The sequence below is a fragment of the Arachis hypogaea genome, chromosome 3, assembly GCF_003086295.3.
Source record: "Arachis hypogaea cultivar Tifrunner chromosome 3, arahy.Tifrunner.gnm2.J5K5, whole genome shotgun sequence".
Taxonomy (NCBI): Eukaryota; Viridiplantae; Streptophyta; class Magnoliopsida; order Fabales; family Fabaceae; genus Arachis; species Arachis hypogaea.
In genome coordinates, this window is record NC_092038.1 from 27,997,224 (window position 1) to 28,021,753 (window position 24,530).

General features: G+C 29.6%; 1 protein-coding gene and 1 pseudogene across 1 annotated transcript; one reads left to right on the forward strand and one right to left on the reverse strand.

Moving 5' to 3' along the window:
- Nucleotides 1-1,699: 1,699 nt before the first annotated feature.
- On the forward strand, nt 1,700-23,532 carry LOC112775521 (diacylglycerol kinase 4-like). The gene is made up of 12 exons (XM_025819184.3): nt 1,700-2,260; nt 2,586-2,708; nt 3,270-3,407; nt 3,496-3,581; nt 4,360-4,447; nt 5,096-5,171; nt 5,365-5,447; nt 5,566-5,636; nt 10,641-10,718; nt 10,844-10,931; nt 19,717-19,833; nt 23,370-23,532. Exons 1-12 carry the CDS (start codon nt 1,859-1,861, stop codon nt 23,526-23,528), a joined length of 1,509 nt encoding a protein of 502 aa, XP_025674969.2. The 5' UTR covers nt 1,700-1,858; the 3' UTR covers nt 23,529-23,532.
- Nucleotides 12,877-16,814, reverse strand: LOC140183917 (glutathione S-transferase U3-like; annotated as a pseudogene).
- Nucleotides 23,533-24,530: the final 998 nt, after the last annotated feature.

Sequence of the window (24,530 nt, forward strand, 5' to 3'; positions counted from 1 at the left end):
ATTTAAACTGAATTTAACAAAATAATCATCCAATTAAGAATTAAATAACCATCTATGTACCTAGTGAATTGAACATCCAGCACATTTGCGGGGTGGAAAGAGTCGATGATGACGCACGGAGGCAGGAGAGGAAATTCAATGGTGGAGGAACAAGAGGTGCAAGTCTTTCCTTTGATGCGCATTCGGCATACATGAACATTTCTCTCATTGGATTCGTCTCTGTCTAAGGTGGCTTCAAAACCAGCATCTTCAATAGCCTCCCGAATGGTCTCCTCGTTAATGAAAGTGGGGTAGAAGAGGACCTAAGCATGGTTGTTAAGAACATCTATGACGGCCTCACGAATACCCGAAAGACGTTTGATGGATTTTCAGACGGAGCTGATGCAGGTGGAGCAAGTCATTCCAGTGACGCAGAAATATGCTTTTGCCATGGACATAGTGTCCATGCTGCTCCCTTCTGCTACCATGACGCCCTTCAGGTACCTCGGCATAGAAGGGTAGCATGGTCGCGGCGAAAGGTTGCCGAAACTCGAGCCTCCATCGTTGCATACGCAAGCTAACGCCAGAAAGTTGTTAGCCATGGCGGCATGCGAACAATCGGTGGGAAGATGGTGACGTCGATGAGGTGCGGCACAGCAGTAACAACAGCACGACAGGGAGGACAAGCGAAATACGGAGAGGCTAGGCATCGTCGGCATGAGGCTGGGCGGCGTTGGCGGGAGGATGGGCGGCATTGGCTGGGCGATGTCGGATCGGACAGCAGGGAAGTGCAGCGGCACTGGGGTGACTGTGCGGACCGGAGACCGCAAATGGAGAATGGGAAGTTAACGTGATATTAGGAGTAACTGTGCCAATTGTGATTTATTTTAATTGAAAATTCTTATTTTTTAAATTTCAAAATCTGAAATTAAAAATAATTAATTACTAATCTGATTTATGATTTTAATTTTAGTTTTTTTTTATTCCATTGTTTACGTTGTTTAGTATTCTCGTTGTTTTTCTATACTTTTTCTTTTTCCAATTATATGTCACTGCATTATAAGTAGAACTTTCATTTATAATTGCTCAAACTTGATTGTGATGTAGTTGGTTATTTTCATACTTTTTGACTCCTTATTTTTCTATACTGGCTTCCTTTTTTACGACTACACGCTTGCTAAAAAATTGAAAAAACTTTTAAGAAATTTAATTTTGGTAAGACTTTAATATTACTAAATCAAGTAAGTAGTTAATTAGTAGAATTTAGTTTTTTGCATTATGTGATATTCTGATTAGAACGAACTTATGACTTATGACTTGAGTATAAATTCTTACTAAAAATGGTATTATAGATATATTAATATTTTGGTGTACTATTTTGTTTATTTGACTATTTTTATCAAACATAGGTATAGAAACATCAATGAACTCATGCAATACAAAGGTATAATTATTATATTTGAACAAAAATAAATATACTTCCTAATATAAAAAATTGATGAAAATATAGGTAATATAAGTAGATACTAATTAAAGATGTATCTTTTGTACATAAAATAATATATAAAAGAAAATAAAAAAGTAGCATAAATATCGTGGAATGCTCAAAAATTGTGGTGCATGAGCATTATGATTGGGTCACTAATTAATTCTGTAATAAAAAAGGACGTAGGATGATTTATTGTTTACCCAATTGAACTTGTCTGTCCCCACAACCATTCCTACTCTATTTCATTATACTTGTTTCTTTCTCTCTCAACCTCAGGCTATATATTTATACTATATCTTGTAATACGGTAATAGATTTATTATTGAATACCTTGAACAGAAGAACATTTTTTCAATACATTTGTCCATCAAATCATATAGTTTTTTCCTCATGAATCCGATAGAAGATAGAGAAAAAGATGTAGAGGGAGAAGAGAACCTCAGTGTAATTGCATCACCTTCGTCATCGACAACAGGAGACACATATATCAAGACCCCATTAAGATCATCAACGTTAGTAAATTCGCTTCGCGGATGTGGCCTTTCCAATGTTCGCATTGACACGGAAAATCTTAGACAAAACCTTACAATGCCACAATACCTTCGTTGTGCAATGCGTGATAGCATTCGTCTTCAAGATCTCATTACTGAAGAAACTCGTACAATTGATTCTGTGGACAATGAGATCACCGCAGAGCGAACACCCCTCGTTGTCTTCATCAATCCCCGTAGTGGTGGCCGCCATGGTCCTGTCCTTAAAGAGAGGCTCCAACATCTCATGAGTGAGGAACAGGTCATTATCATTTCATGTCTTTTTTATTTTAAATTCATAATTCTAAAAAAAGTTTAAACTTAGCACATATAATTTATTTATTTCTTTGTTTATGTTTTTCTAGTAAGAAATTATTCTATGATATAAATTAAATATGACAAAACTCTTAACAAGATTCTTTTCAATATATTTAATATTTAAAATGCGTTGAGTTTTTTCTATCAACCTGTTTTGGGATTTTATGAGGTTAGAAGTATTAAAAAATATTGGTTGAGTTTGTCTTCTTGTTGTAAAGTTTTTATTACACAATTACAATATTATTTATGTATGTTAAGTTGTGATGCAGGTTTTAGATTTAGTAGATGTGAAGCCAGATGAATTTATCCGATATGGATTAAAATGTTTAGAGATGCTAGCTGATAAAGGAGATACCTGCGCTAGAGAGATTCGTGAAAGAATAAGGATTGTGGTATATGTTCATTGTGTTCGTGATGATTGAATTATTCCACATGATAGAATGTAAAATATATTTGTATTTTTGTTGAACTCTCTACAATCACAAATTTTTTATTTCATAATATTAAATTCGTTATCGAGTACCTCCTTTTAATACTTACAACACTATTAAAACACTATTAATTTAGTTGATCACATATTACTATATAAAAAGATGAGTTATGTTATGTGTACACCAAAATCAGCCACCAGTATAAAATACATGTTGAAATACAAATACACATTGAAAATAAATTAAACCAACATGTATTTATACACAAATACATTAGTGACTGATTTTAGTGGCTGACTTTGGTGTACAAATAGAATTTTTGTAAAAAGAATCTTAAGCTAGAACTTTTAAATAGGCATGTAGACGAATATCTGGCTAATAAAAGTTGTGATTGTACATGATGAAAATAAAATAACCCTTGTCAAATATGTTTTTATGATTGATGTTAAGATATTTTACACAAAAAAATACTTTTATTATTATTTTATTGATGGCATTGAATAGATACGGTTGGATTGATAGGTTGCTGGAGGTGATGGTACAGTTGGATGGGTATTAGGATGCCTTACAGAGCTTCACAAATATGGTCGAGAACCAGTTCCTCCTGTTGCAATCATACCACTTGGTACAGGCAATGATCTTTCTAGGAGTTTTGGATGGGTAAGAAATTGCATAAATTAAGAAATGATACGTTCACTGAAATAAAAGACTAATTTATAATGTGTCTTTTTTTTTCTTGTGGTGTTAGGGTGGTTCATTTCCTTTCTCATGGAGACAAGCAATAAAGAGAACACTTTACAAAGCTACTACTGGTCCAATTTGTCGTTTGGATAGGTATATATTATAATATAAATTTAGATCTTATATTTTGTTTAATTGATTTCTCAAGAAAGAATTGTTTAGAGCTTAATATCTTATTGGACGTTGCTTGATTTTTGATATGATCTTCTTTTCAAATGCAGATATTGAACGAATATGATTAACATATTATTATAATTTAGTATGGAAATACCTTCTAGTCTTGAGTAGCCTGGGGCAAAATTAGACAATTCATGAGACAAGAAACAATATGTTTTTTCACTTTAGTGTTTGTAGTATTTCTCAAACTTTCTTTATTCTTTTGAATAAAGTGAAATGTAATAAATTAAGAAATAATAAAGGATACATATGGACTATTAAACTTAAAAAAGTTAATACATTATGATGTTAGTCCCAAAATTTTTAAAAATGACAGACGAAAAAATTACAAGAGATAAAGTTTTAATAAAGATATTCAAAATTGTGGTAGTGACTGTTGTCCTCTACAACTACATTAGGAATCACCTTAGTTGAGTGTTTATTTTCATGTATAATATTTGTAACGAAAAATATTATATGCATTTTTTTTATAAATTTCTTTTGTATATTTTCTACATTTGGTTTTAAAAACAGTTGATGAAAAGTGATAAAAGATAAAAAAAAACTATCTTTTGTAGCATAAATTTCTTTTATTACTATAATTAAAGACCATAGTCATGCTTTTAACAAGCAGACTAAATCATTTTGCACCATCTCCAATTTTAAGAAATCAAGCATTATTTAAATATTAATTATTTTGACAATTTTCATGCAGTTGGCGAATTTCAATTACAATGCCCGAAGGAACAATAGTAGAACCACCACATTCTTTGAAGCAAATAGAAGGGTGCACTTTTGATGAGGTTGCAATATAATTTTTTATGAAAAATTATACTAATTTTTCTAAAATTTGGTAAAAATCAACATCATCATCATTCCCTTTTATATGTTCTAGTGAATTTAGTCTTCTATAAATCAAGAAAAAAGCATAATTCATAGTGTTTATCTTACAAAATATAGAAAAATCAAATATAATTTTACCAAAATATCTTCACTTTAATTAAAGAATATTATGTTAGAGATTTTTTATATAAGTTTTGTTCTAATATGCTTTAACGACATGCATTTTAATCACTATCACTGTAATTATCCCATTTGAAAGTTCATAACTATTACTACAAATATGTTTTTCAAACTTTATGTATAGTTCACACAATTGTATAACAATGACATATATAATAACAATTCTTTACATAACTAGATTGTTGACACATATTTTGATAGTGAAAGCTTAATTATTATGAACTAATTTGAAGGATATTTGTTCTTAAGATAAGATTTTATAATAAGAGCTCCTTAATTGATTGTGTATTTTTTCAGTAAATGAACATATAAAGTAAACATGTAATTTATATAATAATTATGCATATTTATTTTTTTATTTGATTTTTTTATGTTCAAATTTTACTTACATTATACCTTGCAATTTATGAATTTTATCATACTTGCAGGACATAGAAGACGAGGAAGGACTGCCGGAGAAAATTATAAGCTATGATGGCGTCTTTTACAATTATTTTAGCACAGGTATTTTGGTATTTTATATTTTTTTATATTTTTATGACCACATTGATTATAATACTGAACGCATCATGTTCACCGTCACATTTCAAAATTTGAAACAAAAGTTTTCAAATACTAAATAATATCAAATTTATTAAAATCTAAAACAAATGTCTAATTTTATTTGTTGATTACTCTTAGAGATTAGTTATTTCAGGAATGGATGCCCAAGTTGCCTATGGGTTTCATCATTTGAGAAATGAAAAACCGTACCTTGCACAAGGTCCAATTGCAAATAAGGTAACAACTCATAGTCTTTAAAGTAATTTTAAAAAAAATCTTTAAAATTGTACCTTTGCACAAGGTTGAATTACAAATAAGGTAACAACTCTTGGTCTTTTCTTCTTTATTGTTGTAGATCATTTATTCAGGTTATAGTTGCACCCAAGGTTGGTTCCTTACTCCGTGCACAAGTGATCCAAAGTTAAGGTAAAAATGGAGAAACAAAAGTTCTTATATTTAATAGAAATAATTCTTCTTATCATTTTTTATACTTGTTTTTTTAACATTAATCTTAGCCTTAAGTAAAAAAAAAAATGCTTATTTCACTTATTAAGTATAAAATTTTTATTTTTATATTTTTATTAAATTAAAAGAATATACACATAAAAGGACCACAATATAAGGAGTACCTATTGGATTTTTAGAAGAGTAGATACACACAACTTTATGTCTTTACCTCTCTAAGTTATAATCCACACTTAGAAGATATATTGAACTCTTAAAAACTCCATCATGCATAGTTTTTTTTCAAGTTTAGCATATGTTCCATTAAATCTCAACTAAAACTCAAGCGCTTGTCTATAAACATTGTCAATCCATTAACAACTATACTTGAAACTTGAAGTCACCTTGATCTAATTCAGTATATTATTGACAAGATATCCTATACTTGTTATTAGCCTTTGTTAACATAAAACAATACTCTTTAATTAGTTTTTGAAGTGGTTGCATTGTCCAGGCTGAAAATAAGTCATGTCTAGAGTTCAGAAAAATTGTCTTATGGTTTTTATATACTCAATTTGGTCTCACAACTTAGCATTGTGACTCATGTTGGTCCTTGTCCTTGTTTCATCGTAGAATCGTTAAAAATGTACTGAGATAGATTGACAGCTGCCATGCTAGACTTTCCAATGACTATTTGGTGTGAGAGTTGGAACTTTTTTACCTCCATAGCTATTAGATAGTCTAGTGTGGCAGACGTCAGTCAATCTCAACACACCCTTAATAATTGTGACAAAAATAGGACCTAGGACTAACGTGAGTCACAAATGCTAAGTTGGGTAACCAAATTGCGTAAATTGAACCTTCAAGAATCAGATTAAGGTACACGTGTAACTTCTAAGACTAATTTTAGTATTAACTCAAATTTTAAAATAAATAAAAAGTTACAAATATTCTTAATTAACTTTCACGTATAATGTAACATCCTAACTAATGAGTCGATTATTGCAAAAACATAATAGGCTATTAGTGAGAGCATTACTAAGACCGGTAACATGTATCTTAAACAATTGTATAATAATAATAATAATAATAATAATAATAATAATAATAATAATAATAATAATAATAATAATAATAATAATAATAATCTGCGAGATCTTTTTTATACACATGAATACTGTTTAAATACATGAATACAAAAGAAGTGGTACGGTGTAAGAATGAAAAATTTTTCAAATTGAGAGGTTCAAATTCAAATAATACAAATGATAAAATAATTATAAATGCATGTAAAAGATAGGTAATAAATCCTAAGGCCTGACCCGTGAAAAGACAACCTAAAGATGAACCTCAAACTAGAATGACCAGAGATATATAAAATCCCATCTTTTGGCTTAAAACTCACACAAAAAAATACATCAATAGTGAAAGAAGATTGCGAAGAATAGAATAAACACAGGAAGTGTTATGAAATTTGACTTTGAAAGTTGTTAAAGTCTACTATGATAAAAAATCTAAACCATGGGTGAGAAGCTGATGATTCCTAACGGGGCTTTAAAATCAGATAATAATTACATAACAAGACATGGGCCCTAAGCATTCTTGGTCTCAACCCCACTCCTCAAACCTAAAAGTCACAAATCTAAACCTTAAGCACTACTCACTAGCTCATAATCTTAACAATTTACCTACAATCGCCCTTCCAAGTCCATTTCCTTTCATTACCATTTTTGTCTCTTAACAATCCTCAAGCATAATTCAAAATAATTGATATTTCTTGCTATCCTAAATACTTAATATTTGAGGGTTCAGCTAAAATCTTTATTCATACAAACTCTTTAGTTTTTGTTATTGTTCCTTTCCTCTAATTCTATACTTATTCTCTATCAAATTTATTTTTCTCACCAATCCAAATCAATGCCTTCAAGAATAAAAATACTATCGAATTTCAACACCACTCTCTCTCTCTAAAACCTCCAATTAGTTTAGGAAAATACAAATAATAGCAAACATAACCAATTCACAATTAAATCAATTAGACAAGTAGCACATAGTTGAACAAATAGGCAATCTCTAATAATTATGCAAATCCAAGCAATCCAAACAATGCACATGATGCATTCTTGTCCTATTGGCCATGAGATCATGTGTCGATTATTATGTCAGAACTCGACACATCTGATAGTTAACCCCAGACATAATTTTCTAGATGTACATTCCGTAAGGGGTATCTAAAATCAAATATATAATGTTTATAAAAGTCAAAAGAGAGTGTCCTGTCACATTTTCTTGGAGAAAAACTATCCGAAAATTGCATGTCTGACCATACTTACAAATTAGAAGAGTTGCATATATGGTCACGGTATCAAATTCAATAGATATCAAATTGATAGCACATTAAGTCATCGTGAACTATACGCATCCATGTTTGATTGTCATTAATACATGGGAAATATAAATGATTTATATGATAAAAAAATCAATATCGTTATAAGCTAACTCATGGTCTTTCCTTTGTCATTCACGTCATCAATTTTATAATCTTATACATCCACGATAAATTATTATCACACCATGAAAAACATGCTCATACTTGTTATCTCTTACATCGAAAATCTCAATTCTACAAAGCTTTCCTCAAGCAAACAATTAATTTATCCTCAAATTAAACAATACGCATTTTAATGACTCTATCTCAAATTAATTTTCTAAAATATGTATAAACTTGAGTTAAATCAAATATTCTAAAATTATACAAGTTTCATAAAACAAATATATATACTCTCATACCTATTTTCTAAAAATATAATTTTCATAGAAATTATTATTCGATTATAGTAAATAAAAAATTATTATCCAGTCAAATTAAATCAAATATCCAAGATCGACATAATATGATTCTTTTTGTAAGGAGACCTTTGAACTTCACAAGATTCTTATTTTTTTCTCTTATTATTTGAATGACAAAAAAGCTCTCTCGAACTCCTCTCAAAAACACTCATAACATAAAAAGAGTATACATACAAGATGGACATCTTTATTTTTATATACATATAGCTATATAGTTTAACTACACAAATTGTCCTCCATAGCTACATGTAGGCTATTTTTATTCAGTAGGTCAGCAAGATCATCACTATAACTATTTACAAAAAACAAAAAAGACAATATAAGAAAATAGATTAGGACTGAGAACCTGAAAAGGTTGTTAGAAGATTTGATAAAACTATATTGTTTATTTACTTGCCCTGATTTGTACCTCTTACCCTTATCCTTTTTCTATGTATTATACTAATTTTGTTGACACTTAATTTATATTTCTATAGTTCGATAATAATACAAGTACTTGTAATATATATAATGTATGTCTTTTGAAAATTCGATCATAAATTTGTGTCAAATTTTGGCTAAAATCTAATACACCAATAGCTAATTCTTATCCTACATTTTTGTCTGAGTGAGAAAAAATTCACAATTCTTAGAATTATGAATTTATTTAACCTACAATCAAACAATTTAATCACAAGCTATACTTAAAATAATAACATAGAATATTCTTATTTTATATCATAACATAATCATTGATATTAAGGCCTTTAATCTTGTACTCTATAAGAATAATTATCATTTTTTAGAAATACAATACGATTTAAAATTCTATTTATTTGTTAATATAAATTTTATTTTATTTAATAAAAATGATACCTTCGATATTCTAACTTAATAAAACTATAGGACAACAAAATAATATTGAAGGTCAATTCTATAATAAAATTAGTTTGTGTATCAAATATTAAGGTTTTTGTTTCATAAAACTAATTATTTATATGGTATAACATGTTATTAAAACTCAATAATGTATAAAGACCAGAATACTCTGATTTGCACTTTTTTTAGAGGGAGAAGGAAAAGAAGACATGTCTAGCTTTAAAAATTATTTCTTGCCTAGATATACAAGAATATAAGATATATGCTTGATATTGTTATTAGTTGTTATATAAATTATCTTTATGAAGTACTTCAAAATCAAGAGAAAGGATAAATTAATAAATTTTTTGATGTTCTTCATGAAGCACATAAAATTTATACACTAGATAGTAATGACGACACCAATTTAGAATAAAAGTAGTTAAATATCTTAACAATTTACAATAACATCACTATGTTTAGAGACTTTTTATTGGATTAATTTGTTCATTGTATTAACTGTGCTAATATATTATTCAATTAAACAATTTTAACTTTTTTTTATTAGCGTGTGTCTCAAATAAATATTTTTGTGTGTATGATATATTTTTTAACAAATTTTTAAATGGTAGGAGTTATTTCAAAATTATATCAACTCAGAATTTTTATAGCATTTTCGGAAAAATAAGTTCAAGTTGCAACACATGTATTATTTCTCAATGAATATGCATATTTTGTTTTTTTATTTTAGAACATGCAACCTCTTCACGGTCAAATTTGTTGCCTAATTTAGTATAGAGATTTATATATTTGACTCCTTAACCAGATGAATGACAATGTACATAAAATAGAAGAGATAAAATTTGACAAAGAAATAATTATTCATATTATTCTACTGAAAAGATTCAAGATATAGTTACTAGACTATACATTTTTAAATATATTGTATTTCTATTCAAACAATATTGTGGTGTAATAAATCTATTTTTTTATTTAACTTCTATTTGTATTGGATTGAAAATATGCTAAACATGTTCTTACATCTTTTTATTTTTCTTTTTTTTTATGCCTCTTATTTTGTTTCATGATATAAGTTTAGTATTTTTTTAATTATGTAACTTTTTTCGCAATAAAATTTTTAAGCATTACTAGCTTTATTGATTGTGACATATCTTTTTTCTATTAAATTAGGTCCTTTTCTTTTAGTAGAATATTGAAAAAAATGTATATATTGGCCTATATATATTTATCCTATTCATAATCAATAAATCTATTTTAATTAAAATATTTTGGTATTAGGGGATTAAAGAATATTTTACGGATGCATGTCAAGAAGGTTAATAGTTCAGAATGGGAGCGCATTCCTGTTCCTACAAGGTATACTACTACTTATTATCATATATGAAATTTGTATGTTAATAATTTTTAAAATAATAAATAAAAATATGTAGAACAGATAATATTAATTCCTTATATTAAACAATTATGTTATTTGTTTTCAGTGTTAGGGCAATAGTAGCCTTGAACCTTCATAGTTATGGAAGTGGACGAAATCCATGGGGTAATTTGAAACCAGAATATTTAGAAAAGGTAATATATGTTCGTTACATTTTGATAATCACAAACTACAAGAAATATGCATGATCCAAAATGTCTCTAGAAAAATTAAGTGCTAAATGCTTTGCACGATTTGAACTAATAATAATTAACGCTATGTTATATTCGAAATGTTTAGCAATAAAATAGATAATATACAATGAAAGCAACAGAAAATTATAAAGATCGTAAATAATTATCTAATATGTGAAAAGCATGATATTATGCATTGAAAGCTATTTTGTATAAATTATTTACAATATTTATATTTGAAACTACATAATTTAAAGATCCAAGAAACAAAACAAAGTAAGAAGCCATAAATTAGAAATTTTAGTACCAAGAAAATTAACTAAAATAAAAGAAAAGCTTAAAGGAAGAAAAAAATGAACACTAGAACCATGTCTATGTCTTGCAACAACTTGGTGAGCACCATTACTTCTACAATGAACACCATCTACAAGCGAATCATAGAGGTTGGAGAATGTCTACGATTTAAAGTACCAAAGGGGTAGTCGGGTGCTCGTCATAAATATTATAGAAAGGTTGGTGAATCTAGTAGAGATACATAAGAAACTTTTAGAGTGATGACTCGTCTAGAAATAGTTAAAGCACTTAGAATTCTCTCTTATCCTTGAAGTCTTTTTGGAGAATAGAATGGTGATTGGTATAATAGAAATGTCTATAAATACCTCACTTGTAACTGATTGACTTTGCTTGATTATTCAATTAATAGAGACCAGTCAATCTCTACTCTTTTCGTATTCTCTTTCTTTTCTAATTATATTACTCTAGGTTTTCAATTCTCCAAACTAGATCTAATACCTTTATGGTATTAGAGCTTAGATTTTATCACTTTCATAGCTACTGAAGGCTCAAACTCTTCAGATTTAGGTGGTGTTCAATCTCAAGTATCCATAGGCTTCACTTTGATTCCAATTGAGATAAAACTTGATGAATTAAATTACCTGTAATATTTGATCATATAAAATTCACAATTAATGAAAAATTCTTTTTAGTCACATCACTAGAGAGGAGATATCAAAAAAGTTTTTTATTGTAGCAGATGTAGCTTTAAGATCAGTAAATCTTGAACAAAGAAGGTGAAAACGACAAGATGCATTATTGAAGTCATGGCTCCTAGCCTTTTTGATTAAATCATTCACAAGGATGGTTTGATGCATGTTTGCTCATGAAGTGTGGAAAAGACTGGAAGATAATTTTGCTTCTTAGATAAATGCGAAGGTAGTACAGTTGGAAAATAAATTAAGCAATATTCAAAAACTTGGTTTGGTAAAACTTTTTGAAGAGGTGCTTCAAAAGAGTAAGCACCTTGTTTTGCATTTGGTAAATAAAAAATTTCACGTACTTGCGCTTGCAACTTTTAAAGGTTAGGAGTGCTCTTGAAAGCACATAAAGGGGAGCTTTTCAAAGTTGGCTTGTGCTTATCAAAATTAAAAAGTCTAATGTAACCTCATACATTAATTAATATCTAATTTTTAAGTCTTATGTTAATGTTTATTATAGTATTTTTAAATTTTAAAAGTTATTTTACCAAGCGCACTTGATGTTGCTTGTGCTTATTAAAAGCTATTTTTAATTTGAAAGTAATTACCCAAATTAGTCTCCAAGGATTTTAAAATCAATCATTTTAGTCATAAAGAAAATTAATACACAGATCAATCCCCAATATTTTTCTCCATCAGACTTAACAGTCTCCGATTCATTTTTTGATAAGACTCACAAATAGAGAATGCTTAGTTGGCACACAAACTCGCATACGTGGCAGTTAACTGTCCACGTATGCAACGGGGACAAATTAGTCTCTGACGTTCTAATTAAAAACTCTAGCCACGCATCCTCTATATCAAACTCTCTCACCACCGCAACCACAACCTCCACTAACTCCACTCCATTTCCAAAATCTCAAGCATGAAAGCTATTGATGACGGAGATAGCAAATCCCTCTTATCCTCGTCCCCCTCATCCTCGACTTCAGATCAGCGGCCAATTCCTCTGGGTCAACTGTGACAAAGACTACGTCTCCTCCACCTACCGCCCAACCCAGTGCTTCCTCGCCGGCTCCACCTTCTGCATCAGCTGCAACGCCCCTCCCCACCCAGGATGCAAAAATCATATACTGATGACTTCTATCAGAAAGATTCCAACGCTTCCCTATGATAGATTTTATAGTAGCTAACATTTTCTCCATATCAAGAAAGTTTTCTTTGATCATTGTGACATTCTTGAAATTATTGAACCATGAATGCAAGAGAGGGAACTTCTCAGCTTCTATGAAATTCACTTCATTAACATCTTCTATAGTGACTAAAACTTTGAAAATTGACCCAAAAGCTATGTCCACATATTAATAGTATCCCCACTGAAGAATTTCCTCTTATCACCTAGGCATTGATCATCAATAACTTTGAGACCAGATCTTCTCTATTGGGTTCTCTTTTTCTTCACCAGCATCGCATTTGAAGTAGAGCGTCACAAATAATGCAGGAACTTGTAAACATTTATCCATCATTATTGACATTTTAAACTAATATAAATTCAATCTTACAAATTATGTGTTTCTAAAAACTTACCATTTGATCAGCATTGTTAACCTAAAACCTTGCTTGAGCTCTCTCATACGGATCATAAGGAACCAATGAATTATGTGGCCATATCTCATCAATATATTCAACAATGATAATGGATTCACGTATGGGTTTTCCAGAATGAACAAGCACTGGAGCCTTCTCCTATGCTCTTTCATTGGCTTCTTCAACACCTACTATTTTGCACTTCCTCTTCTCCTGCACCCCTACTTTCCTCCTCAAAGACCTCACTAGTGGCGTCTCTAGCATGGCAGGTCTCAAAAGGACAAAAATTGTGCTTCTCTTGCAGATTTTTCCTGTCAATTCAAACTGGTGAAGTTAGTCAATACGACGTAGTCATCAACTAAGACTCGAAATTGAGCTCGACCAGATCAAGTTTGGGTGATATGAATGCATGGAAGTGGAACCTAACGATGTGACTTCCTTTGTATTGAAGGAAGAAACTATAGCTAGCTGGATTAGTGAAAATCCTAGCAGTATGGTAGATAGGAAAAAGGCCAGAGACGATGTTATCGTTTCAAAATGAAATGACAGAAAAGGAAGAAAGGGAGTAGAAAGGAGAGTTGTATGTTCGAGCGAGATCATCGGAGAAGAGGTAATTGCCGACGTAGAGGGAAGAAGTGGCAACGATGGTGAGTGAGGTGGCAGAACTACAATCGAGGAGGTAGTTGTCAAGAGAAAAAATGGTGAGAATGGGAAAAGGTGGAAAAGGTAAAGAAAAGGAAGAAGAAGAGAGTAGTATGGTGGATGAAGAACATGGATGAGAAGGTGAAGAAGAAAGCCAAAGACTAATTTGTCCTATTCGCACATGTGGACACTTAATTGCCACCAATTCGAGGTTACGTGCCAACTCAGTATTCTCTGTTAGTGAGTCACGTTGGAAAATGGATGGGAGACTGTTATGTATAACGGAGAAAAATGTTAGGAATTGATTTGTGTATTAATTTTTCTTGAAAATTAAAATGTTTGCTTTTAAAATCCTCAGAGACTGATTTGGTTAATTACTCTAAATTTAATTTACAAAACATGAATGCTACAACTTTTAAGAAGCTAACTTTTATAAGATACTTTTAAAAACTAAAAGCTTTACCAAACTAAGCTAAATTGACTCATCAATGAGTGATTATGTTCTTGCAATAAAAAAGTACAATAGATGCTTTAGGCTTAGTTAGAGAACCTATAAAAGAAAGTGATAATGTCAAAGCTATCCTCCATTGTTTGATTGAAAATTATGCTCCACTAATCACATTATTAATGATTCGGCCACAAAACATTAGTGTTAGTTAATTAGAAGCAGTATTGATGGCTCAGGAATGTATATTAGAAAGATTTAAAAAATATATTCATTTATCCAAGCAAATATAGCTCAACACACACAACTTTGTAACACCCTCACCTATTATATATTTGTGCTTAAGTCACAATGGATAACAGACAAAGTATTACTCAACAATAAACATGTGAAGATTTGATACATACATAAACACATACATACATATCAAAAGTGTTTACATAATTATGAGCCTGTAAAAATTTTGAACAATGAATACATCACTCTGTTGTTAAGCATCCATTTACAAAACCTTAAATAAACATGTAGGTCCATAGTTTAATATATTAGAGGTTTGCAAAAAAAAAAAAATTAGGGGCATACACCAATACTTAATTACAAAATATAGAAATACTATAAAAACATGTAAATAATAAATAACCCCAAATCCTGGTCATAAAAAATCACCTAGATTGGTACTCTGGCTAGAATTAGATGATTAAAATCATGACTCTCTAAACAACCCCTCTACCAAGTTTTGTTGTACATAAAGAGGGAGAGAGTGCTACTGGCAAAAGAAAATGACAAACTTTTCACTTTACTTCTTCTCCACATCACGCGTCCATCAACAAGGCATACCACAATCTGCATCTAAAAAAATTGGAGTGAACAATAACGGCGGAAGCTAAAAGTTCCTAGTAAGATTCTAAAATTGAAGCATAACAACCTAATGAGACGCGACCTTAGGCATCCTAAATTTCAATCCCAATCATAATACCTAGAGACAAACATCCAAGTTGTTAAGATCACTTATTTCTTTCATAATTGCAATAACTCCTCGACTATATTTGAGAAGAAAGTACCCCATCACAAGGGATATCTTAAAATTCTCTTTTCAAATGTACATATAATGCGCACAAATAATTGAGAGGAAAGTACCCCATCACCTTTTTTAGGAGAAAAACTATTCGAAAATTGTATGCCTAGTCACCCTCACGAATTAGAAGAGAAACATATATGATCCCAGTATCCAAATCAACAATCTTCATAATTAATATTATAGTTATACATTATGAACCGTACGTAACAACAAAATTCTCATAAATATATTCACATAAAACTATTTTCATTTCATCCATGTTTAACTATCATTAGAACATGGGAAATACTCATGTTACACACCTCATATATTAATTATCATTAGGTTAACATCAACACAAAACACCACGAGGGCCATGGAAATCTATCATCAATTTATCTTTTTAAATTAGTAAGGGTTCCCAATTATACAATTCAACTATTATCCTCATTACTAAGATCATAAAATCCTCACTAATCACACTATCCCTTTTTTGAAACTCACCAACAGAGGGTATCCTAAGTTGAGCATAGGTTATAGTTAGGTTCAGGCTCACCAAAAAGATCCATTTCATCAAATCAGTTAGCAAACCATCGCTTACACAGCTAATTCCATGCACATTGCCATTGTTAGGTGCTCCGTTTTTCTTTTTCCATTGAGGCCGAACCTAAACCTGTGCTCGAGAGATAGCTGTCCATATACTGATAAGGGATGTATGAATTCTCGAGAAGAGAGGAGCCGTGGTGGTCCCCCCTGGACCGCCCAGATCCCACGAGTGAATAGAAAGTCAGATCTACATTGGATCTCACCTGAATCGCCCCATCTATCCTTTTGAGGAGAAGTTTGGTTTCAAACCCCGGTTCGAACAGGAGAAGTACGCCATGCTAATGTGCCTTGGATGATCCACATCTCAGGGTCAGGCGCCGATGAGCACATTGAACTATCCATGTGGCTGAGAGCCCTCACAGTCCAGGCACAACGACGCAATTATCAGGGGCGCGCTCTACCACTGAGCTAATAGCCCGTCGTGTGGGCCTCCCGCTGAGGCCCGCTATGCCAAAAGCGAGAAAAACCCCATCCCTCTCTTTCTTTCTTTTTTTTCGCCCCTTCTCTTTGTCAAATGTTTCATGTTGGCTCATATACGGGTAATGTCAAATATGTGTCCTTGAAGCTCTTGACCCTTCGTGTACACGAGTCCTATTGCATAGGAATCATCTTTCCCCTGCTAACATATTTTGCATAATTCAAATCTAACCTCCAAACTCCCAACTACCAAGATTACGTCTTAAAAAGTCATTCAGCCTCATTTCTTCGAAGGCAATAAATTAGACATCCCTAATTTTTTTAATAATACAAAGTTTATAAACCTCATATAATTTTCAAGATTTAATGGGCCAAGTTAGGACCTACCAAAATTTTTTCAAATTACTTAAATTATACATATTTTCCTAAACAAACCAACACTCAATCGACCACTTCTTTTTTCTATTACCCAAACCACATCTCACAACTAATTTTCATGTATAATTTAAACATTTTGGTACCTCAAGCCTAATTCATTTTAACTTAACTCATTTCAACAAAATCAATATTATCAATAAAAATTTAAACTCGATATAAAAAGTATGAATTTTCCAACCCAACGGATTTCTTTCCTTTGTATTCAATTTTCAAGATTTTTATACAACCATAACTCAAACATGATTTCACAAATGGTAACTATAATTTTACAAATCACACATTCTAACTTTCAAACAACATCAACATCATCCAACTAACAAGGAATTATGATATGTTATAAGGCCTCTAACCTAAGGTTTTCAAATAACATTATATATAAATACCCAAAATTAAAATCCATACCTTAAACGAAGATCCTCCTAGCCTTTTAGCCTTTTTTGAGTTTTTCTTTGCCTTAATGAAATCTCATTCAATTACTTAATCAATTTCATTAAATTCTCAATTATAATTTTTAAGAAATTAGAGCAAATGAGAAAAAAGGGATTCCTTCACCTTACATCACAAAAATCTGACATCCAAAGCTCCAAAAATAGGAACTATTCTAGCTCCTTTTCCCTATTCATTTTATCATATTTTATACGAAGATTCCTAAAGTGTGTTCAGTTTCTTGTGACAAAGGAACTCATTTTCTTAAAAATAATTACCTCATCATGCTAAGAAAATTATATTGTATTCAAATTATATCGGCGAATCTCTTAACTAAAAAAAAATTAATTTTTAACCTATTTTAATCGAGTTTGGAAGGTTTAGAATTGTTGTAAAACCAATTTATATTTAGAAAATTAGCTGAATAATTTTCTGAGCCTTACAAAGTAATTTTGAAAGAGACAATTTTAGAAGAGGCTATCAAGAAAGAAGAGAAAAAATGTTCAAAGAAAGTATATTGCTGTTCAATGCTAAAAGATCATCAATTTAAGATAATAGATATGAGAGTTTTTGTGGAAGCAAAGTTGACAAAGGCAATTTCATTAGAGTTAGAGACAATTTCCATGAGAGAACTTAGCAATTTGGAGAAAGAAAAAATTTGTCTAAAAGAATTCAGTGTCAAGTATGTAAAAAAAATATGGTCGTATAGAATTAAACTACTGCCATAAGTATGATGGAAGCTACATCGAAAGTAATGAGAATCATAGTGGTAGATTAGTAGATAAGTAAGTACAAATCTCAACAACATGATTGTTACACCAGCTACGATTGATGATCCAAGTTGTTATCCAGATTTAGCAGTAACATAGCACATGATATCCAACTCTTGGTGGTGGACAATTTTTAGGTTTGCAAGTTAACCATACTTGAAAGCCGTTTTTAAAATTTTATTTGAGTTCTAGAGTTTTCTTATTAAATAATTTGCAACATATACTTAGCATAACTAAAATTATAGGACACCAATGAAATACTTCGAGGAAAAGTGGATAAAGGCCTCTATAAAATTTTCGATTACACTTCTTCGAATAACAAACCTGTAGCGTTAGTATCAGTAGTAAATGAAGATAGATTCTTACTGTGGCATGCACATTTATGTCATAAAAATAATATAGTGTAAAATGTTCCTAAGATTTGTAATATCTCTTTTTATACAAATAAAATTGTATGCAATGCCTGCTATATTAGAAAAAAAATTTTTAATCTCTACAACTATCTATGATCAGCCTTCGCAGCTGGTATAGTTTTATATGTGGGGGCCATCACCTATCTCAGGTAATATTGAAAATATATACTTTGTTAATTTCATTGATGTTTGTACCAAATAAACTTGCCAATATTTAATTCGTGCTCGAAGCAAACACAAATCAATTTTTAATCAAACTCATAAAATGGTTGAACTGCAATTTAATAAGAAACTTAAAATACTTCAAAGTGATACTTTAGAATACTTAAACTTGTGCAAAAGTTTTTAGGAACATAAAAGGAGTGATTCTTAGGTTTTTGTGTCATGACTTCATTAGCAAAATTACAATGTTGAAAGAAAACATCGACATGGATTATAGACAGGACTAACTCTCCTAGCTACTGGTGGTATATCTACAAAATATTAGAAAAAAAATTTTAACAACAGAAAGCATCAATAATTCACTACCTACACTTACTCTATCAAATATTTCTCTTCATAAAAAGGCTTTTGGCAAACTAACTCCCTATAACAGTCTAAGAGTATTTTGTTACCTTTGTTTTCGACACTTGAGACCGTCTATAGAGGAGCTTGGTTGAACTTGCTTAAAAAATTAACTTGGTTACACTATATTTTCATATAAATATTTTATTCTTTTACATTCTTTTCAAACAAAAACATTTTTTATTTAATTTTTGTAAAGTAAGAATTATTCATGAGATGCTTTGATTGTATTTACTTAAAACCTTTTTATCTATACTTACCTTATTTTTCTTGACGATTATATTATATGTTATCAATGTTGATATTGTCATTTGATAATGTTCATCTAGATGTGCATCTAATTGTAAACTACTTTATCTTTTTCTTTCATAACTTGAAAAGTTAAATTTTTGTTTATTGTATTGTAGAGAGGATTTGTGGAAGCACAAGTAGATGATGGACTTTTGGAAATATTTGGTCTAAAACAAGGATGGCATGCATCATTTGTCATGGTTGAACTAATTTCAGCAAAACACATAGCTCAAGTAGGTACTCATTTTATTGTGATTTTTTTTGTTATTAATAAGAACTGCACAATATTTAAAGGCCTCAACATGACTTTTAATCTACATTCATTGAATCTTGTACTTAAGGTAGTTAGGTAGAACTTTAGTTGCAAACTCCATTAACTACAACGTAGCACGAAGAACAAATTATAGAATGAGTTTAATTAATAGCTCCATAAACCATATGTGTAGTAGTAATGTCGTTGTTAACTCCAATACAATGCTATAATGAATGATTGTCCTTAACTATATTCAATTTTTTGATACTCAATAATTTGACTGAAAAGAACTTGAAAGTAAAATTTCTCAAAGTTAAGGCAAAATGATAAAGTCAATCTTTCATTATGTGTTCAAATGTAATTGAACTAACATGTCACCAATTTAGGTGAGGAACATAAATTTCTTTAACTCTTATCCCATAGTCATTTCTATAGCAAGGTATACATCACATAGTTTAAAGTGAGTTAGGTAGAACTATCCTAATAGTGTCAGATCAGTCTCGTGTGCTAATTAAGTTTCAAGGATATCTATTTTATATAGAACATAACTTTGTAACTCTTAAGACATAATAATATTCAAAATATTTGTATAACTGTTATTAGTCAACCCTCTAATAAATAAGGAGTTGGTTACCTTCAATGGCTTGTTCAATAGTCATTAGAAGAATTTAATTGTATCATCATAATTAATACTAACCATCTTTTTAACCTAAGTCTTGAAAATCAAATCACTCAACCATAGTAAAATTATTTTTGCAAATTATAAGAGTTTTAAACTAAACTCCAACTTACAATTTTCACCTTTCTCCAACTTTCAAAAACAAAATTCAAAAGCTAAAAAGAACATAACCAAAGAAAAACCAAAATAAAGTTAATATAGAATAAAGAAATTAGAGATTTATCGAAAATTTGATTGCACCATATTCTATGTTCAATTGAAGCAAAAACCGAAAAACTCTAATTAACACAATAAAATTATGATCACGTCAAGTCTATATGGAACATTTTAAAGAAAAAGCTAACATAAAATCTAGAAATTATGCAATGATATTGCTAAATTCTGTGTAAAAAGAAATATTGTTATTGAAATATCACAAATCACTATTACACACATAGTTTTTATGATTGTTAATATTTTCAAATATCATAGGCAGGCCGTATGTCTAGAAAAATATATCGACATTTAAATTATTTATTTTTAAAGTTATGCACACATTTCATTCTTTTAAAACCAACTAAATTTACAACTACTTTTATATGTAATACATTGTAATGGAACATGAAATATATTGTAATCAAATTTTTAATAAATTTTTAATAAATTTTTAATTCTCTTGTTCTTTGTATGCTATTTAGTTTTTCTTCTTATATGTTCTTTCAGCTTTAGAGTTTTTTTCTTATTTGAAACTAATTTATAAATTGGGTGGTCTGAAAAAAGATAAAAATTTTTAAATTGGAACTTATTTAAAAATTTGTGATTTGCAAAAATGATTTTACCATAGTTGAGTGATTTGGTTTTTTAAATTCGGGTTAAAGAGATGGTTAGTGTTTACCATAATGACACAATTGAATTCCTCCAATGGCCATTAAACAAACATAGAGAGTAGCAAATTTTTTACTTATGAGAATGTTAGTTAGAAATCACAATTTATATAATCCTAATATTAAAATTTATCATGTAATATTCTATTATTGTAAATTTACAATGAAAAGGAGAACATTTTCGTTAGAAGGACTAGAACATTCTCATTAAAATAAAAGATCTGTTGTTTTATTTTAATTTTTATAATTTTTTTATTCTAGTCATGTAAAATTTAAAAGATTTCTATTTATTCTAATTGTTAATTTGTTTCATTAGCATATAACCTACTATGTCATTACTTAACAAAACAAACTAACCTTGAGGAATAAACTTTTTTTTTTAATTTTACTTGATAAAAAACAAAAGAAAAACTTGATAGGTGCCAAAAGCTTATTTAAATAGTGGGATAAAATTAGAAAACTATTTTTAGTAATGTTAAAAGTAAAATAGTTTTAAAATTATAGTGAAGAATTATTTCAATAATTATAAAATTAAATTTGTATATTATCATTATGTTATCTACTAATCATAATTAAATAAACTAACTAATTTAATATGATAGTAAAAAAATTATTCTCACAAAATACTCTCTCTTTTATATATATATATATATATATATATATATATATATATATATATATATAATAGTAAAATTGTTTATTTTCTGATAAAATAAACAACTCAATATCTATTATTTGTAATTGAATAAACTAACTCTAATTTATATATATATATATATATAATAGTGAAATTGTTTATTTTATGATAAAATAAATAATTCACTATTTATTATTTGTAATTGAATAAACTAACTCTAATTTAACAAAACTAAGAACATTATATTATGACTAAAATATAGTTTGATATCTTTATGTATATCTTTCTAGGTGTATATAAATAAAATAAGCAATTATATTTTTGTTTCTTTTTTATTTTGATTTTGATAATAATTAGTCTCTCTTCATGTTCATTACATGTAATTAATCTCAATAACTTGCATATTCATATTCTAACTTTTTTTTAATAAGTTAAATACAATCCTATAGTATTATTATTAGAATAAATACTAGACATACTAACACTCTCTAACAAGCATTAGCTAACGTACATTTTTTTATCATTTTTATTATTAGTTATATAATACAAGAAATAGCAAAAAATTCGTCAAAATGAGTATCAGTAGGATTAATAATTATGGGGACTAAACAGGAATCCACAAAATTCCCACAGAAAATGGAATTATCTTTGTGAATAAATGAGAACAGGGACAAGGTCATAGATATTTGTCCCGTGAAAACTCATTAATTTCCGTGAATTTGAAATTACCATATTGCTCTAAATGGAGCTTGAATTTGCAATGATTTTGTCCTTGACATATCGAGTAGAAAAATACCATAGAAAACTAATATATATATTATGTTGGCAAAAATATATTGTCATTATTTTTGATAATGCTACTTTATATATGAGTTTTTTTACATTGTATGTTTAGATGAATTTATAATAAGAAAAAGAGTGACTTTATCAAAATAGGAGTGATAATATCCATTTCTATTATATGTTGAAAGGTATTGTTACATTTTTTTTAATTGTTATTTTTTATAATGAACATGTTATTGATTTTGTTGGATTGTGTTAAATTATGTTAAATTGTATTAGATTGTGTTTTTATTGATTTATTTTATGATTGTTATGATATATTATTTTGTTAAATTTTATAAAAAAATTTAAAAAATATTCATAGATACTCGTGGGTATCTACTTTTTTTTTGTGGAGATAATTTATTGGGACCCACGATTGAAATAGAAAAAGAACAAGAGGCATCGTTTTAAATGACGATGCCATAGGGGATGGCTACCTACCCCTGTAGACTTTCTTATTGGTAAGTTCTAGCATCTCTTAACAATAAAAGTTTATTGATTAAATCTTTCAGGCAGCAGCAATTCGATTAGAAATTAGGGGTGGTGAATGGAAAGATGCATACTTACAAATGGATGGAGAACCTTGGAAACAACCATTGAGCAGGGAACACTCAACATTTGTCGAAATAAAAAGGGAACCTTTTCAATCATTTATGGTTAGGGGAGACTGATTATTTGAAGATTGGTAGCTCTATAGGAGGGAATAATGTAAAATGTGCATTTCAAATGCAACTTTGGCATTTTTCTAAGTCTGTTAAAAGTTAATATTGTCGAAATTAGTTCCATTTAGTTTATCCCAAAAGAAAATTATAATCTTAAATATAGTATGGAATATTATTTACTACACTGGTGATGCTAGTATTTGAGGATATGAAACCAAATTAATACAACATAAGTGACTTTTCTATTTTGATGGATTCCATAGTGAAAAAAGAAGGTGGCACCATATGCCAAAAAAGATTATTTGATCATCGATATATAAGATAGTGTATGTTATTAAAGCTAATAGAAACTAAAGGGAATAAATAGAGAAAAGTGACTATAATGTGTTGGAATTAGTTTTGATATATAGCTTTTTATCTTAGTGTAATATGGGGTAATGGCAAAGGATGGAGTATTTTGATATTATGGGGACATCTTAAATACATTTGGAGCATATTGGGTGTATGATTGCTGCGTGATATTGAAGGGAACAAAAAAACATCAGGGGTGTTTCATAGAAGTATATTGCATCTTGGCCCACTGTATGTGTAAGTGTGACCAGCCAGTGTTGCAATGAGCAAGGTTCCCTCTTTTATTAATACATTTCTCACTCACTCATTCTCATATGTCTCAACTTAACTCGTTACACCCCTCTCCTTAAATCATACGCCTAGAAATACATATTAAAAATAGTGTAACATTATGACAACACATGGATTCACATGGTCCGTTCTCCTTACAAATTATACTCTTAAGTTTCTCAAATGATATTGTTAAAGGAACAATAACACTACATGAAATCTCACATGCAAATCTTACACTATTTATAGTAAATTTGACCATTGTAATATGATGTGTGAACTTTTTTTGATATAGAATTTTCCTCAAATGGATGAATTCTCGTTGCAAGTATAGTTCTACACCAACAAAGAGTCCTCACATGCAAAAATTTTGGTTGTCACAAGGAACAA

What these genes read in the sequence shown, in the direction of transcription:
- LOC112775521 (XM_025819184.3), top strand. Translation starts at nt 1,859, where the DNA reads ATGAATCCGATAGAAGATAGAGAAAAAGATGTAGAGGGAGAAGAGAAC. An exon ending in CCAATTTGTCGTTTGGATAG is followed by an intron (nt 3,582 to 4,359) that starts GTATATATTATA and finishes ATTTTCATGCAG; the next exon opens with TTGGCGAATTTCAATTACAA. An exon ending in TTACAATTATTTTAGCACAG is followed by an intron (nt 5,172 to 5,364) that starts GTATTTTGGTAT and finishes TAGTTATTTCAG; the next exon opens with GAATGGATGCCCAAGTTGCC.